The sequence below is a fragment of the Amblyomma mixtum genome, chromosome 1 (genome assembly GCF_055824585.1).
Source record: "Amblyomma mixtum isolate Tamu chromosome 1, ASM5582458v1, whole genome shotgun sequence".
Taxonomy (NCBI): Eukaryota; Metazoa; Arthropoda; class Arachnida; order Ixodida; family Ixodidae; genus Amblyomma; species Amblyomma mixtum.
The window spans coordinates 192066682-192084678 of NC_143012.1; the positions used below are offsets into that span (position 1 = coordinate 192066682).

At 45.8% G+C, this 17997-nt stretch overlaps 3 protein-coding genes, 1 long non-coding RNA gene and 1 pseudogene across 4 annotated transcripts; 3 read left to right on the forward strand and 2 right to left on the reverse strand.

Moving 5' to 3' along the window:
• Window positions 1-5033: 5033 nt before the first annotated feature.
• LOC149370334 (uncharacterized) lies at window positions 5034-5464 on the forward strand. The gene is made up of 3 exons (XR_016285710.1): window positions 5034-5092; window positions 5164-5208; window positions 5298-5464. It is a non-coding gene; the product is annotated as an uncharacterized LOC149370334 (long non-coding RNA).
• Window positions 5465-5514: 50 nt separating this feature from the next.
• LOC149370335 (uncharacterized) lies at window positions 5515-6448 on the forward strand. Its single transcript, XM_089577571.1, has 2 exons — window positions 5515-6162; window positions 6441-6448. The coding sequence occupies exons 1-2, from the start codon at window positions 5598-5600 to the stop codon at window positions 6446-6448; spliced, it is 573 nt and encodes a 190-aa protein (XP_089433697.1). The 5' UTR covers window positions 5515-5597.
• A 189-nt stretch (window positions 6449-6637) lies between these two features.
• On the reverse strand, window positions 6638-7965 carry LOC149370336 (uncharacterized; annotated as a pseudogene).
• Window positions 7966-7998: 33 nt separating this feature from the next.
• On the reverse strand, window positions 7999-10705 carry LOC149370337 (uncharacterized). Its single transcript, XM_089577581.1, has 5 exons — window positions 10661-10705; window positions 10123-10150; window positions 8548-8978; window positions 8343-8439; window positions 7999-8126 (listed from the first exon to the last, which is right to left on the reverse strand). The coding sequence occupies exons 1-5, from the start codon at window positions 10703-10705 to the stop codon at window positions 7999-8001; spliced, it is 729 nt and encodes a 242-aa protein (XP_089433707.1).
• Window positions 10706-11677: 972 nt separating this feature from the next.
• On the forward strand, window positions 11678-13579 carry LOC149370338 (uncharacterized). The gene is made up of 5 exons (XM_089583094.1): window positions 11678-11801; window positions 12319-12556; window positions 12796-12969; window positions 13185-13274; window positions 13348-13579. The coding sequence occupies exons 1-5, from the start codon at window positions 11678-11680 to the stop codon at window positions 13577-13579; spliced, it is 858 nt and encodes a 285-aa protein (XP_089439220.1).
• Window positions 13580-17997: the final 4418 nt, after the last annotated feature.

A 17997-nucleotide genomic window follows, 5' to 3' on the forward strand; every position in this document is an offset into this window, starting at 1 on the left:
ACTAGTGCACGGAAGAAACGCCATATACTCCAAATTTAGGCCCCTCTACAAGATAGCACCACAGCACCAAGGTCTCTATGGCACAATTTCATGATGATATATTACTGAGCAGTAAATTAGACTGTAGGAAGAGGTGCCTTATAACAGCACTGTTCGTGAATGTCAGTGGTTGTTAAACATATCACATTTTTCACATGCAGGCTTTGGTTATTGCTGACACTTAAAATGATGTATTGCAGAGTGAAAAGGGTTAAAAATTAAAAATGCTGCTGAATAGGTTGTTTTGTTACCCTTCACACTTCGCTATGCTTCACTCCAGCAGCAACAGCTGTTCTGATCTGGATAATCACATATGCAAGCAAGCCTGGCCGTGTCAGTTAGGTATGAACATATAGGGTGTTTCACTTAAGACTTTACACAATTTTTAAAATAGGCTTTTTGTGTTAGAAGAGTGCTATTTTGGCATACCATCGTCAGAGGTGTAGGACATCAGAATGCAGGTAAGACGTGCTAACTAGCAGGCTGGTTAACTAATATAGTTATCTTTTTAACTATTAATGTTAGGATCCTTAATTAACAAATTCTGTCTACATTATGCCAAAATATACGTGCTTTCGAGAAGCTTGCAGGCAAAGCAACCTCTCCATTGTATGCAATTGGTTGAAATGGCCAAAATTTGTGACGAGAGTAACTGCGTTTTCAAAATTCTAAAAACTTATATGGATATTAATTATGGTGGGCTACACGCCTCTTAAGTATTAATGTGCCTAAGAATTAAGAAGCCTCTCTTCTGATTAGTTGTGAATTGTTGGTATAGGTGTGGTTGTGAATTTTGAACCACGGAGGTTGGTGGTTCGCGTAAACTGGAACAAAATGCCACAGTTTGTGGCAAGGTACGCTTTGATCTGAATATATGTTGCAACTGTGCACCATTATCCCACTACCTCACTGAGGAACTCACTAGGAATGCATGTGCAAAATGTATTTTAGTGATTTTGTACGCATCTCAGTTAAGCATGCAGTCTTAAAGTTCACCATTTCGCGCCGAGTTTACAGGTTGCTATTCTGCACAGTGAGCCATAGTGCACCTGTAATACAGAATGCTGTGCAATGGGTCAAGTACGTGCTGTAAAAGACCATACACGATAAATTTTGTGGTGCTGCACAAGGCGACTCGTATGCTACCTATACTTGGATGCCTTCTGAATCCCGTCAGAAGTGTGCTGTTGAAATCTTAAAGGTGCTCTGAAATACCTTCTGAGGAGAGCACATCAACTCTCTCAATTGCTGCACTTTGTTGTCATGAACACTGGAGCCAAATAATACACTTCTGCACACACTCGAGAACCCATAAACACGCTCGAAAGTTGGCGAGCCCTTCCCAGCTACTTTTTCATACTCGCAGCCTCCTCCGTCACTCGCACCTGTGTATACATGTTGACAGGTGGCTATTGGTTAGATTCTTTCGGACAACAGGCAGCCACCATGAGTGCAGCCAATAAGCGGCGTAGCTTCAGCAGGTCTGGAAGCTCTGGCCCCGGAGGTGAGGCCGGAGGAGGTGCATCGACCTTCCAGCACGCATATAGTGATGAGAGAACAAGGAAAGGCACGAAGACACTGAAATTAAAATTTTGACTGTAGATAACTCGGCTTCTACAAAGTGCGTTGAGAAAAATTCTTGCTGGACAATATTCACGAAGTGGCATGCTTTAACAGCCTAGGCATACTGCAACTTTATCAGAGCCCCTTTCAGAGCTCCCTTATGGCACACTGGTGATACATCACACTATATTTTTCATATTCAAATGCGACATGTCTCATGCAATTAGGCAAGGAGAGAAGGTACATTTGCTTACGTCTAACAAAACCTCAAGATCACAAAGGTACAATAGAAATGAAGCACTTGTTTCTTAACAGTGGTTGGATGGACAAATATAGTAATGAGGTATCAGTTTCAATATTGTTTCAAACGACCATCAATATCCATTATCAATATAACTCAAACATCTATGCCTGGATTACCTAGGTGATGTTACAAAAACTGTGCCACCCTCCAAGACAGGTTGCAGATACAAAATGTGCTTTCTATCAAAATACTGAATCACAGGTTAGCAAACAGGCCACAAGGGCAGCTGATAGTGCATTAATGATGTATCCGAGGAAGCTGCAAGAGAACAACAATTACGTGCATCATCTTGAAGAGTGTTGGGATGCGAAGACCAAAAAAAGCGCACTCTATTCCTCCTATGGTACACCTCAGCCTTTGGCACAGTATGTGTGGTCCGCTGTCTGAGATGATCCTATTCCGTGGAATCGCATATATCTGGCGTGTACTCCCGCTGACTTGGCGTAGCACTGTATATATATGCGCTCAACATTAGAGGTGAGTGTAGAGTCACCCCAACTGCCCTCAGCGACATTTAATGCTTTGTAGATACTGCAAATTTTTCCATGACGGCGCATACTGTTGGTGGCTGAGTGAATTAAGGAAGCCAGGCGTGTCTGTGCAGCGATGTGCAAGTGTATAAGCAGTAAACTTGAGGCATACGTAGAAATTTTAAGCACAATTTTATTAGCAGCATGTTTGTATAATACGTGTCGTGTGGCACGCCCATTGCCACGTTCAACGCACCTGTACCTTATATCGCGGCTTATTGCAGCATGCAAGGCGATGGTTTCCACTCTACCAGTGAATGTGTCATTCTCATGCGCTCGCAAGGTCACTTGGGCCTGGAAGCCATCACATCACGTTCATAACACCCAACTGCAAGCTGTGAGATGGAGTAAGTGCAAGCTATCTGATGCACTGAAGGGCTGCAGGCATGTGTTTGAAACTTGTCATTCCAAATTAAAACATTCATATATGCTTATTCTCTTCTGGCTATTTATTACAGATATGCAACATGCATGCTTAGTGAAACAGTTGTCTTTTCCAAATTACATTAAATTCAAATGGATCAATGAAATGAATGGTACCTGCTTTCAGTAACAGCCAGAAATAGCCTAAGCAAGGAGTCATGCATGGCAGACATTGTCAGTGATGAACAAGAGTGAATGACACCAGCTTAGGAGATGGGTAGTCATTATGGCCTTTTACGCTAAATGGTATTTCGTGTGCTTGCCGTGTTCTCCTAGAAACGCGTCCCATGTGTGGAATTAGATGTTTTCATATAGCGCTGCTCGGTCGGCAGGTTGTTAAAGTTTCCCGCCAGCACTGATGATCAGAGCTCTATATATCCTTCAAGTTACTTTGCACAAGAAATGAAGGCTTGTTAATGCAAAACATCGCTGCGCGCAGCGACCGGCAGCGAAATTTCTGCAGCCTTTCACTACGGCGTCCCTCATAGCCTGAGCCGATTCGGGACGTTAAACCCCACAAACCAAACCAAATCGAACACCTTGAGTGAGGCTGAACTCCACGTAGCCGTACGTGCACAATATTTCGCGGGAATGCGCGAGAATGGCGAGCGACGGCGCCTTCGTGGGAGTGTTTTGCCGTGTCGCTTGCCTCGTCGCTCGGTTATATGTATTCCTTTTCTCGTGGCTCGGACGGAAGTAAAATTTTAAAGAAGAGAACGATATGTCTTTTGGTATCGGAGGGCTAATAACATTTTGAGCGGGCTACGGGCGGGCTGCGTGCGGGCGCACTGCAAGGCGAGATGCCTGTATACATACAGCTGCAGGTAAGGGCGAGCTGGTGTGCTTCAGCGGTCGATGCAGGATACTCGCGGCGCAGCTGTTTTACAGGCACATATACACACAGATTATGGGAATGTTTACCAAGCCGGAGATGCTCAGGAACCGAATCAAAGCCCATGGCAGTCGGATGCCGCAGCTAGCATGATCGAGGCTTGCGCGTTTGCAAACACAGCCGCGGAGGCCACGGCTTTCCTGAATATGCTGCCACGGCTAAAGCAGCCGCTTCACGCCTCGACGTCCTCGACACGTAATTACGTTCCTCGTGCACAAGAACTTCCTCTGGGCGACGCGATCTGCTGACTTCGGTTTGATAGAGCTTTTTTTTTTCGTAACTATATTCCTCTATCTCCGACTGTGCAATCGAAAAATACTGGTTGTTTAACCAACTCGTTGTGTGAACGATTGGCGTCAGAAGTGAGTTTTTGATTACGCGAAGGTACAGTGCCGGGCTTTAATTATTAAAAAAAAAAGGCGCACTGGGAATCGAACCTCCTATACCTGTCCTTCGATTAAGGTTCAAATGTCAACAGCAGCGCACAGCGCGTTGCATACACGTAAACAACCACACCTGTATTTCCAGAAGTCACATTTCAACAGCTTAATTCTGATCAAATGCATATATATACGGGTAGCTATAGTGAAATACAGGACTTCGATCGCAATTCTCCTAAACGTATTATTGCTGCTCACAATGCGCAACCTGAGTGCAGCTTTTCCAACGGAATCATGGGTAGCAAATTTGCTCACAAACTGCAAAAGTGTTCGGTTAAAATATAATAATAGATAAAACCAAATCTTTGAACTAGAATGTTTCAGCGCGTTCGAAAATTATGAACTGCCGATATGGTACTCGACAATAAAATTAATTTTGAACCCATTTTAATGGATGACACAATGTTTACCAACGTTTGCCAGTATACTTTGAACACTGGATAAGCGGTGGCAATCCTAGGCCAATATAGCCAGCTCCCGGAAATGGCATAGCCAATTCTGGCAAAGAGTGGAACAACACTGGCTAACATGGCCAATGATAGCCAGGATTCGATGATGGCACAGCCAGCAATGGCAAACAGTGGGAAAATCCTGGCTAACCTGGCCCATGATAGCCAGGATCTAATGATCGCTCAGCCAATACTGGTAAAGCGACGGACAACCAGGGCCATTGTTGGATGTGCTAAGGAGTGGCACAACCAATATTGGAAACTCATTGGGAACTCTGGGCCTACTTAGGGCCATGCTTTGCCAACAGTATTCCAATATTGGCCCTCTGTCATGTGCTACCTGGGATACTGCAAATTAGAAGCCTGGATTCACTGTTTTGCTTTTTCTTTAGGAGGTTCTTCCTTTTCATCAAAATGTTTCGAGCGGCACACTTCTAAGCAGTGAACTGAATGTAAGCTCACATTTTTTTCTTAGCTGCTTGCAGATGAAAGAAAGCTGGCTGTTGCTTTTCTCCCATAAAAGGTTGATGATGCTTCTGCTGGCATGCTGCCTTCATATGAAGATGACGTGAGTGTGCATGCACGTATATTTATTGAACTTCCCCGCATTCAGGAGGCATCACACTGTATTTTATTATTTTGCTTCTCTGAAAACAGGTGGTTGACCAAGAAAATGATATGTTAATTCCCCATAGAAAGAAGGTACTGCTTTTTTGGAAAAATGGCTTTGAGAATGTGATTTTGACTTAATGTTTTTCATTGCAGGTCGAGACAAAGGAGAGCTACACACAGTGGGAGCAGACACCAACAGATCACACATACGCAGTCGCACATCACTCAAACACTTCTCCTGCATTGCGATTTACTCACTCCCAGTACCTCACGCCACAAGACATACTTTTTTACACAGGGATCCCTGTTCAAGTTTTTAGCAGCCTCGTTTCGAAGCTAAAAGAAATGGAAGCAGAAGTATCAAGGGTTTTAAGCCCCGAAGAACAACTGCTCCTGACTCTAATGAGGCTCAGACTCGGCCTCCTCTGCGCAGACCTTGCAAGAAGGTTCGAGGTATCAGTAGCAAGCGTATCTAAAATATTTGCAAATATGCTTTGCAACCTGGAAAAAATAATGGAGGACGTTGTCGTTTGGTTGCCACGGACAGCTGTGTATGACAGCATGCCGCAAAGCTTCGTGAAGAGTGGCCACGGTCGAACAACGTGCATCTTCGATTGCACTGAGGCTCAATTGCAAAGACCTAAAAAGCTTCTCGCAAGAGCACAATGCTACAGTCCTTACAAGGGGTCAAATACTGTAAAATTTCTTACAGTGATAGCTCCCAACGGCCTAATAATGTACGCGTCCGATGTGTATGGTGGCAGGGCCTCGGACAAGTACATCGTTAGAACATGCGGCATAGAGGACTACCTTCTTCCAGGTGATAACATTCTGGCAGACAGAGGCTTCAAGCTAGAACCTCACCTGGCAGCACAAGGCATAAATATGAATACACCAGCCTTCACCAGGGGTGAGCGTTTTTCACTACAGTACAGCATCGCTGTTCTTGTTCTAGAGTACTCAAAAACATTCTTTTCACTTTTAGGAAAGACTCAACTGTCAGAAGAAGATGTCACAATGACTAGGAGAATCGCATCAGTCCGAATACATGTTGAAAGGGCCATAAATCGTATAAAGACTTATAGGATCTGCAAGCACGCACTGGCGATTAAGTCCAAAAAACATATAAACAGAATTGTTTTTGTATGTGCTGAGCTATGCAACTTGAAATGTCCTCTAATCAAAAAGAAGTGTGAAGAATAAACGCTTAACTACAGCCGATATATTGCAGTTGTCTGACTTGTATTCAAAGCAAAACATTCAACTTTGAGGTGTGAGAATACATGACCAAGCACATCATATGCAAGATACCTTAAATTGTTTACTTGTAGACTGGCAATTCCCTACTGCCATCACCATGTGCTGCATAACTAGCCAAGCTCCAATCACAGCCTAGGCAGCACTATTTTTGTAAAGAAACTTTCTAGGGCAATTACGTGAGTGTCCATAAAGGCCTCTTCCTTCTCTACTGTAATCATCATCCCTCCCTTGTCTACGTGCAAGTACAGGTAGCACATAGTGCTGCCCACCAGGTTCAAGTGCAGTTGTGCTTGAACCTGGTAGTAGTACTTGTGCGTAACCTTCAATGAGCCTGTGGCATCCAAGCAAAAGTCTGGCTTTGCTTGCCCTGCTCTCACCAAATCATCTGGCTGCACATCACGGAGTGTGTACAGACACTTGACCTCGAGCAGCGCTGGAGGATGGCAGTCACAATGCAATGACCCATCTGGACTGCAGCCAAGATACGGATATTTCGGCAGTATCATCTAGCCTGCCATTTATGTGCTGTGTTTTAAAGGCAGCAAGTGCACGAGCCTTTGCCAGCTCTTCAAACTCTATGCCATACCGGATGGCCGGACTGTAAATTGTGGTAGTATTGAATATTTTAGCCAGCAATGATGAACAATTAAGCTGCTTTGAGCGGCACACCTCCTTGAATATAGAAGCAGTTATTCTGCCTTTACGATGAAGAGACCAGGCAGTGCATTCTCTTTGTTTTTTTGTAGCTGCTTCAATATTCAAGGAGGTGGCCATTGTGATTTTTTAGCTTTGAAAGCACTTCCGGCTGATTTTCTTTTCCGGCTTTGATCATGTCAGCCAGGCTGAGGTGACAAAGAGGTCTTCCCAGGGTTATTTCAAATTCTGAAACTGGCGCTCCGGCAAATCTTCTACAGTCCCAGCAGAGGCTGATGCTAGGGCAACCTAAACAGACAAACAAATCACCTTGAATAAACCTCAGTGTGAAAGGGATGAAAACAGTTTTAAACGTGCAAGAAATTACAGAAAGGAACACAAATACTGAGGTTGCTTGTCAATCACTTGTTCAAAATAAAGAGCGCCTGTGTGGCTTTGCTAAGAAGCAGCTAAGCTAAAGTCGGCTCAGAAGTGGTTGCTACATTTCGTGCTGCTGCTAACCACCTGTAGCATGTTTTGCAACTTTCCAGCAAGAAACACAGGCAATGTTCACAGAAGCTACAAATTTTCTGCAGCCACTGCAGTATTGGCAACTACTTTGCAGCTAGTCATTTAGCATGACTGAGTCAACTTGTTAATCACCATACCGCAAAATATGAAGCAAGCTTACCTGTGCACTGTAACTCTCTCGAACTATTGGCAATAATGCACTTTACAACTCTTTTTTAGTATTGTTATGCCCCTACTTTTTTGACAGCTAAAACTAAACTGAATTTCCCTCACATCCTTTTTCCCACATGGGCCAGACACAGCTCAAGTAAAAGCCTGTAAATTACTGTTGTTTTACCTTTTCTGCTGGACGTTCAATTTCCTGAGACAGGGTGTCTCCATTTGTCTGGGTGGCCCGCTGGTCCTCCATCTTCCTCCTTGTAGCATGTAATGTAGATTCAAGGAGGGTGCCTGCATGAAACAATAAAACTATGTTACCTGAACATCTACATTGCTTGATTATGTATTCAAGATGTTATTATCACGTGTAATTCCGTACTGAACCATACTTCACATCAAGTTGCGTCAGTGGGTATCAGCATGCAATTCTATTAACATAAGCTAACATTTCAGTTTTTTGAGGCGACAATGGGCCAGCTCAGCAGAATGCTCCACCTGGGTACCTACCAGGTATGTTGAACACGTCCCGGAAAGGAGACTTGTTTACATACTCTAAGAGATCCTCTCTGCTGCCAAAATGTTTTATCTTGCGTGTTGGTCTTGGCTTTTTTGTGCTGTCAAGATGCTCGGCAGTGCATTGAAGCTTGAACACAATGCCATCAATGAGGGCAGGCTAAACATTCCTTTTGGTGCCTCTGTTCCAGGCTGCCGCCTCATCTGTGCATGAGCTCCCTGTCAGGCCGCGCTGTACAGCAATCTCCGCCTTCCATAGAAGTGCACCCACATGGCTGCATACACGTGCCTTGCCTGCCATGTAGTTGCAGCCGGCAGTCAGCACTTGTCCGCTTTTCCTGATGCAGGCCCAAGCTTTCCACGGTGTCTTGTTAATGGCCTGAGAGGGCCGCACCTCTGCCTTGAGACACACGATATCCTGGTTCATCTTGTGGCACAATACTTGGCCTACCGAGCCACTCTGCACATAATTGTAAGAGTCTAGGCTCTTGTATGCTTCAGCTTGCTCGAGGTCACAAGCTTTTGTCTTCAGTAAGTAACACACAATATGTGCACTTGACAAATCTGGCCAGAGCTTCATGTCGTCTATCCACTGAGTCATCAGCATGGGGTGCACGTAGGTGCCGCCATCTGAAAGAAAAATGAGTAATAGTAGGGTGACTTGTTAAAAATCCATTTCACCAAAGAGCGAGAAAAAAAACATCGAAGAAACGACGACACAGGCCAGCATTTGTCCACTCTGTGTCATCGTTTCTTTGGTCAATATATTTTTTCCCGCAGTTTGTTGCAATAAAAAGGGACATTCACAGAACATAAAACTAGGAAAATATGCACAGTACGGCATGCATGCAAGCTATGAGTCTTCTGGCTTGTTTCTTCAGGGCCCTTCACATCCAGCACATGCAACAACTAGCAACTAGCCCTGCTGTCTGCCATACATGGTATACATGATTTCGTTTTCGGCACATCAAATGCAACATAAACAGCTTGATCAGCTACAATGCTCACACTACACATAGCGAATGTTACGACGACTCCAGCAGTGCCTCTGCCTTAGATTCTAAAGCGCAACACTGACTCAGCAGCTTGGTTTCCTTTTTACGTTGTAATAACATACCTTTGGCTTATCAATCAACCTCTGATTTTAGTTAATTCAAACTCCATTGGTCTTCAAACGATTGGTGCTGGCAACGGCGCAGTAGCTGAGGAGGCAAGTAGTTTTCAATAAAATTAACGTCTCAAAACGACTCGGGCTATGAGCGACGCCGTAGTGAAGGGCTCCGGAAATTTCGACCACCTGGGGTTCTATAACGTGCACTGACATCACACAGTACACGAGCCTCTAGAATTTCGCATCCATCGAATTCGACCGCCGCGGCCGGGATCGAGTCCGAGTCTATCAGGTCTGCATACCATAGCGTTACACCGAGCCACCGCGGCGGCCTACTCTCAATAAATTGGCTCGTAGCGGGAGCACTCAAGACGCAAGCAGCAGAAGCGACTGAATTTCATCCGTTTCAACGCGCGTACAACAGCAAACGCCGACATAGCAATGAGTGGCAGCAGTTTCGGCTCGCTCACGTTGCTCGCTGTAGTCGCTCGAGCGTCAGTTTACGAACGAATTTAGTCCATTTTAAATGATGTTTTCGGTTTCTGAACCCTAGCTCTTGGATCGCATTTGCCACTTTCGTTCTCAGCGTACGGCGTGTCACTTTTACTATTAAGAAAACCGGCTACAAAAACTACACACGTGAACTGGGAGCACAACACTTACCGATGCTGATTGTTGGCTCCGTCGATGCCTAATCGTCGGCTCCTTGTCGATTGCTGCGGGCGCTTGCGGTCGCTAGCGCCATATCACCCACGCAGATGCAATCAATGAATTCTCCAAAGGCGTGCAGCGAGCGGATATCGATGAGTAAGCAATTCGTTGCTCCGCTAGTATCTCACACACCTGCAGCGACGGTAGAGCGACGGCAGCGTTTATCAGTCCAAAATGGCGTCGGCACTAGACGGCGCTAGGGTCGGGAAAAATGGCGGCGCCCATGTATCGAAACTAAAATCATGTATAGACCAGAATACGGCGGGTAAATTGAAATCTACCATTTTGAGAGAGCTGTGGCGCCACCTATGGGACGCGCGGCAAAACGGCGGCACTGGACTGCCACGCGAGGCGGCCGCGGGTATGGGTATCGCTCGCGCTCTTACGGTTCGTAGAAGATTTTGTGACCGGTTCCTATAACAATCATATAAGGTGAATTTCAGCCTCATGCCAAGGTCGCTCTGTACATCTGGCGATGGCGGAGGCAAACACTGCGTCCACAATTGCAGCGGACATGAATTGATGTCATGTCCATGGCTTGTGCAGAGTCACTGTTGATTTCCTCTTGTGGGCTGTGCTGAGCGGCCTTCTGGTGTCGCCTCTTAACAGGGTAGCTTGCCTGCCTCAACAGCTTCCGCCTTCCCTCGACAACCTGTATTCACAATATAAAAGGTTACACAATTTTCTTATCTCAAATCTTACTCAGAACAGCAGGACATAATTTGGATGTACACAGAAGACGGAAACAAACAATATTTAGATTTACACCAATAAGGATGCATTAATTTATCGGAATCATTCCCATATATAGTTTGGCTTTATTGTTTATTTCTTATGTAACAAATCAACTTAAAAGCATTAAAATACTGACACTTCTACCTGCAGTTACACTGAACACAATAACAGAAATGAGATAGTGACAACAGTGAGACACAACTTCCTTCTAGCACCCAGCGCTGCATCCAATGGTGGCTATGTTCCGTTTGTCTGTCCCTTGTCCCACTGGGGCAAACAAGGGAAGGGGATGAGGGGCTCGTTATAAATATTAAGGAAGCCAACAGCCACAGAAACCAAGGGGCACAGGGGATTTTTTAATTTATTTATTTATTTTGTGGTGTTGATCAATTTAGAATATTACTGAATATGTTATCGCTTAAAGCTAATTGATTAGAAAAGCAGAAGAAAAAACAACCACTGCCGCCGGTGGGATCCGAACCCACGACCTCCGAATTACGCGTCCGGTGCTCTACCTCTGAGCTACGGCGACGGCTGTCAAATCTTCTGCTTTCGGGGGTATTTATAGGTCTGTTCGATTTACCTGCACTGCTGGAACTAGTTCATGTGGTGCCGCACTCGGCCATTCGTTTTGGCAGTGCAGCGCGGCGCCCTCTGAACTAAGGCGTTCGTTTTAAACAAGTGCCGGCGTCGTGCACGCCTAGTTCAGACAGATCCTGCACTGCGTTTAGAGCTGGTGCCAGTCGTGCAGAGCTACTTTTCCGGAATAGCCATGGCAGCAGACGACGGCAGCATATGTGTCGCGATCAGCGGCATATTGACGAAATTAACGCCGATCGTTAATGAAGATGGCAGCCGAGTTCGTCAAGAGAATGGCTATGCTTGCAAGACATCAGGTATGTTTTGGCCGTTTGAACGGTAGATCTATGTTGCATGCAACACATGGGTGCATGAAGTGTTTCGTTCAGAAAGTCAAACCCGAAGGAAATGTTTCGCTGCGCATGTGTGCTTAACTGAGCGCGCTGATTGTATCCTTAGCCGTGATTCAATTTCTTCTTGACACCTTAGCTGCTTCCAGAAAATATGTGGCGCACGATGATTCCGAGTAGACAAAGGCAGTCTGTGCGTGTACAAGTGTTTAGTGGTTACATTTTCTACTTTTATTGATCCCACATTTGTAATTCTTTAGACATGCATTTAAATAATTGAGTGTCTTTGTGCGTTTTTCTTGATCCCGCATTTGTAATTGTTTAGGCATGCATCTAAACAGTTGAGCGTCTTTGTGTTTGCGCTGGTGGGATGCACTGCGTTTGACCAAAAGAAAAACTTCAATTTTGTACATCCAGTATTTTGGTGCAGCACCAGAGACTAAATTACGATGTTGCACTGAACAATTTTCTACTCGTCACGCAGGCGGGGAAGTTATGACGGTTGTATTCGCGGACGAGCAGCCAAATACTAGCACTGCCAGCACCCCTTCGCTGGCAGCAGCGTGCGGTGCGGCACAAGCTGAGCAGGATGTCCCGGGGGAAGTGCCCGATGTAGTACCCGAGGAGGAAGTTAGTGAACTGTGGCCCGTGAGGAGGAGACGGTTCCTAATCGCACACTACAAGGCGAAGAAGGTACTGCTTGGGAAAAAAGGTGGCTTCCGGTAAGCTTTATTTCTTGTAAGCAAACAGTAGTGTTGGGGTTCGATCATGTGAGAAACTGTTGAGAAAGACAGTTTTTCATGTGGCATGCAAGTTCTTACTGGAGGCCATCAAATCAGTGCAGGAGCCCCTAAATACCCTCAGTGGTCCTTCACATGTCAGACATTTTGAGAACCCTTCACACAGAGCAATTATTTTTTTCATGAAAATTGATCATTTTTTTTATGATCCCTATCTGTAGGACAAAGAGGGCAATGTGGCAAGCCATTGCTGAAGCACTGAACAAGGAGTTCAGTTGCAGTATAAGCCCTCTACAAGCTGAAAACAAGTGGAAGAGCCTCGAAAGGGCCTATAAAAGAGCACAGGCAAAAAATAACTCGTCTGGCCATTCACGAGTTTCTTGCGACCATGAAGAGTGCGTATTTTTTTGTACATATGTATCTAAACGATAGCATATTGTACAGTGGGTACAGGAGAATTAATCTACTTGCAAACATTTTGACAAACAGACTTGAGGCTTGCTTTAAACACTTTGTTCAGTTTATTTTTGAGCTGCATTATCCCATTTACTGATCTCGCTACTGTGGATTTACTTTATATGCCATTCATAAAGCTTCCCATTTTTTTTAGGGAGCTAGCTGAGGTGCTCGAACGTGAGCACCACATTAAGCCAACATTTCTGTTAGCCCCTGGACAGGTCTTGCAGAGCGAGAATGCAAGGTAAGATTGCTCAAGTTTCATTGTTGAGAAATTTCAGAAAACAATGCTTTCAACATTAGGGCGATTGTTTCAGCACACCTCCTGACTCGGAACCCAGCGGCCACCACGAGGCAGAAGAACCCGCACAAGAGCACCAGGAGGCCCCACCCCAAAAGAGGCGCCGCAGGAAGGACAATTCTGTGGACGCACTCCTGAATGTTTTTCAGGAGGCCAAAAAGGAGAGGGCTGAGCGGTTCAACAAAAAGATGGCTTTGCTGGAGCGTCTTGTTGCAGCAGTGGAAGGAAAGTCAGCGCAGGCAGAATAAAGCATTTAAAACACTGAATGTCGTGTTGCTGGCAAGCCATCAAAATTACATGGTCACAGCATGCTTACAATAGCGTAGGTGTTTGCAGTGGTGCTCAAGCCTCTGACCACACCTAACATGCACTTAACAAAGGCACAATCATGATCAATATGACTTGTAACATTTTTTGCACTTTGTTCATTGCATCGCTGGCTAATTGCATAGAATTTCAGCAACACTCTGTCTACGTTTAGAACCTACCTCCTTCCACATAATGTAGCTGTTCATATCAAGCATAGGCACACGGACTAATGCTGAGAGCAGTTGAAAAAGTCTTAAAAGAAAACTTCATTCAAGTGATGTGACAGCATTGTATAAGCTCTGCTGATATCAAAAACAGATGTGTTGTTTAAAGGGAAACTGCATAGGTTTTAGAATTCAACAAGCTTAAGAGGGTTGAATGTGTGAAACTTGCAGGTAAAGCATGCGAACTCTTTTTGGGCTAGCACTTGAAATAGTGAAGTAATCGCCGATTAAAATCGGGACGCTCTTCAAACTTCCCCGCAGCGCAGAACGCCAAGTGGGGGGCGCATAATGACACCATGGAAGGTATCGGTACATTTCCAAAGCACAAACACCTGCTTTGAAGGAAAAAACGAACGCCACCAAAGGCAAACCCTGCCGAGAGTTGCTTGGCAGTCTGAAGAGTGAGGGCAGGGTGTGGCTGACGACAGCGGCAATTTGAAATCATACCTTCCGTGACGGCACGCCGAGTTTCTCTGCACTCCTCTGGTGCATTGATGAAAAGCGCAAAATTCAATCGTCGATTACGTCACTATTTTAAATGCTAGCGCAAAAATACTAGGTACGCTTTACCTACAGCCTATATGAAACCTTGAATATCGCTAAATTCTAAAAAAGTGTTGCAGTTGCCCTTTAAGCAGCACACTGTTTATCCACACTGCTTGCACACGTCCACAACAAAAAGTGCTTAATGTGAGCACTCAAAAGGGTTCACAACGTCAGCACTGCTTCTGAGCAATATCTTTTCGCAGGCTCTCGCTGAAACCTGCCACATGACGGTCAATGAAGGTGTCAGTGTCCTCATCATTGCCAACTTCTTCTTGCTGAGGCAGGTGCTGCAGTTCATCAAAGAAGTCTCGCTCTTCATTGCACAGATTGTGCAGCACGCACGCACCCATGATGATTAGGACGCACTGCTTTATGCTGGCAGCATCGACAAGATACAGCCGCCTGAAGCGCTGCTTCAACAATCCAAAAGCATTTTCAATTGCAACTCTTTGCTGCGAGTGCACTTGGTTGTACTTCTTCTTCCACGACGGGAAAGTTTGTTCATTGTCCCGGTATGGTGTCATAAGCCACGGCAGCAGAGGATAAGCTGAATCTCCAAGGAGATAACCACTGCTGCACTTGATCATGGCCTCTTCAAAAAATGTGCTTTCACGCAGAATTCTCGCATCGTGCGCCGAGCCAGGGAAACCAATGAACACGTCTAAAAACTTGTTCCTGTCATTGGCAATAGCCTGTAGTACAATGGACGGCCATTTCTTTCGATTGTAGTAAGAGTGGGGCGATTTCGTGGGCTTGTTGATCTCAACATGGCAGCCATCAATACAACCTACGGTGTTTCGAGGTCCTCTGCCGGCGCTTTTTGCCAGGAAGCCGGCCTTGCTGCGCTCCTGCTCCTGTCTATCTGGCCAGGCAATCACTTCCTAATCACGCTGTTGAGAAAATCCAACATTCGTTCCACACAACTGTGTACGGTCGACACGGCAAGGTCGAAGCGGTCGGCCAGTGAGTACATGCTGCACTGCCCACCCAAGTAGCACAGAACTACCAAGCATGTCTTTTCTGCACTGACTCTTGGACGCCCTCTTGTCGCGTTCGGGAAAAATGGTGACGACATGTACTCTACGACAAGTCTTTCAAACGTCTCGCGCGATAGGCGGAAAAGCCGTTTGAACTCAAAATCGAAGTACCGACTCACGACTTCTTCACAGTACATGGGAATTCTGTTGCGTCGCAACCTAGTTAGTTTTAGTGCTAGAATTATCACCACATCATCAAACTCTTCGTCTTCGCTGTCGGAGTCCATCATTTCGACGACTGTTTGAACGATGGCTGCAGTTGACGCCGCGCAATCCATAGCTCTCTGCACCAGATTAGCCAGCTTGTGCACCACAGACAGACACCACTCTCGATGAAACGCAGGCAGGCAGGCAGGCAGGCAGGCAGGCAGGCAGGCAGTGAACAACGAGCAAAATGGCGAGGCAGCGAGGCGAAGAGACATGCGGAGAGAGGCGACGCGCCGGACTAGCAGAAGGCCTGCACCGCCTGCACTTCGGCATTCGTTTCAGTTTGGCGCTAGTGTCGCGCTACGCCTGCACTGGTGAACTAGCGCTGCATGAGTGCAGCACTTTTTCTAAACTGCCTGGAACTAGTTCACGCAGTGCAAGGTAAATCGAACAGACCTTATGTTTACAAGTAACCTAACCTTGAGAGTGTTCATCAACGCCACCCACGTTCATAAGCGGCGGACGTAGAACGTCCTGAGTTACCGCAGGTGTGACGTAGAACGTTATCGAACGGAGAGGGTGGAAGCTGCGTGAGAACCCTCTTATGCTGGGCATTTAAGCAATTTCCAGATCAAAGGTATAATTTGCTTATGAAGCCTTATTTAGAATACATTTTAATCAAATGGCAGCCTCCCCACATTAAGGCAACTTTACTGTTGAAACAAATAACTCCAATTTGAAAATGACAAAAAAAAATCTGAGACTCTTCCTTTGAAACAGAAATATCCGTTCACATTAGCTCATATCTATTATGGTTAGAGCATTAAGCCAATTTTGTTCTCTAATTAGCAATATCGATTTCCACACTTCTGCATCGGCTGTCTTCTATACAACATAATTAGCTCCCTTTCAGAATTACCACACTGGCGATTCTTTCATGCAGCATAACCATTTGAAAGTTCTCGACGTTTTGTAAAGCACTTCTCTGATGTAACATTATTAGGTGACTCCTCTGTACAGTGCACCAACGAATCAACTTTCACTGCATAGCAAAACCTCGCTATGCCTTTCACAACCACTTATTATCAACGTGTGTACGTGTCATTTTTTGTACAGCGATTAATGTAAATGGAGCTCTGGCAAGCTCTACATTTGTAGGCTATCTGAGTATTGTAGCAACTAGCAAAAGAACTAACCTTATAGAAATAACTTAGCCTGAGTCATCACTCCGACCATTAATATGTTAAACGATAGAAAAACCCTGTTGCGCAGCAGGATTCTTTATCCCACAAATCAAATTTGTTCAAGCGAGCATCGCCGCGCCGCGCTACGTACAGTGCAGGCCGGCGCTGCTCAGTGCGCACGCAGCAAGCTGGTGTAAACTGAACGCAGCGTTTACCTTCTTAGCGTAGCCGAGGTGAAGCATAGGCACAGGGTTCAGCTCCGTTGGCCGCTTGTCGATAAAATAGTCCGAGCAGACCTGCATATGCCATTACGCAGTTACCAGGTGCCGCGACTTCGTAAGCAAAACGCGGTGGCTGCGGCAACGAGGCAATCGCACCGGCATTTTAACGAAAATCAACTTACTCTTGCATTTGCGCTGGGAACATATTCCTTTCTATGAACCGCAGTAATCCACTTGTGGCGGAGCTCGGCGTTTTTTGTGCCCGGCGGAAAGCGATGCAGGCTGAATAAGCCACAGCGGCACAACTCGCGACGTACGCCGTGCTCGTCGCAAACGGTGGTCAGCAGCCTGCTTCTTTTCCGTTGGTTATTTGCACATCCATAAATGGCGCAGTGAAGCCCTGATGAAGTTTTGTACTTCGTTGAGGCAGGAATAGACATATTGGCTCATCGAAAAGCACCGCAGACACACACACCCACGTACACGCGAACGCTGCGCGAACGCGTTTTGGCAGTCCAGCAAAGATGGCGGCCGGTCGCTGGGTTCCGGAGTATGCGCATAGCTCGTCCGGTTCGAGAGTATCGTATCAGTTTCGATACCTGGGCGCCGCCATGTTTGTTTTACTCGAGCGCCACCTACCACCGACGCCATTGTGGGCTGATAATTTGCAGCCGGTGGGCTGCAGCCGAAGCAGCGTGCGATCTCTGAAAGTGTCATTCGCCCGTTTTATTCCTGCCAAGCCTAGACATTTTTGGTGGGGGTTCGCCTCGTGTCCATCCTCGTGTGTGCTATGCCATTAGCTCCTGCAATAACAAACTGGGAGCAAGCGACCATTCCTCGACGCAGCGAACGATCAGCATCGGTGAGTGCCATGCTCGCAGTTCACGCGTGCTTTATTGTCGCCGGTTGCCTGTAGAGCAAATGCGGCACGGTGTTGCATGCTAGAAAAACGAAAGCAAAATTTGTTGAAACACAAGATCGCGGAGAGCAATGAATAT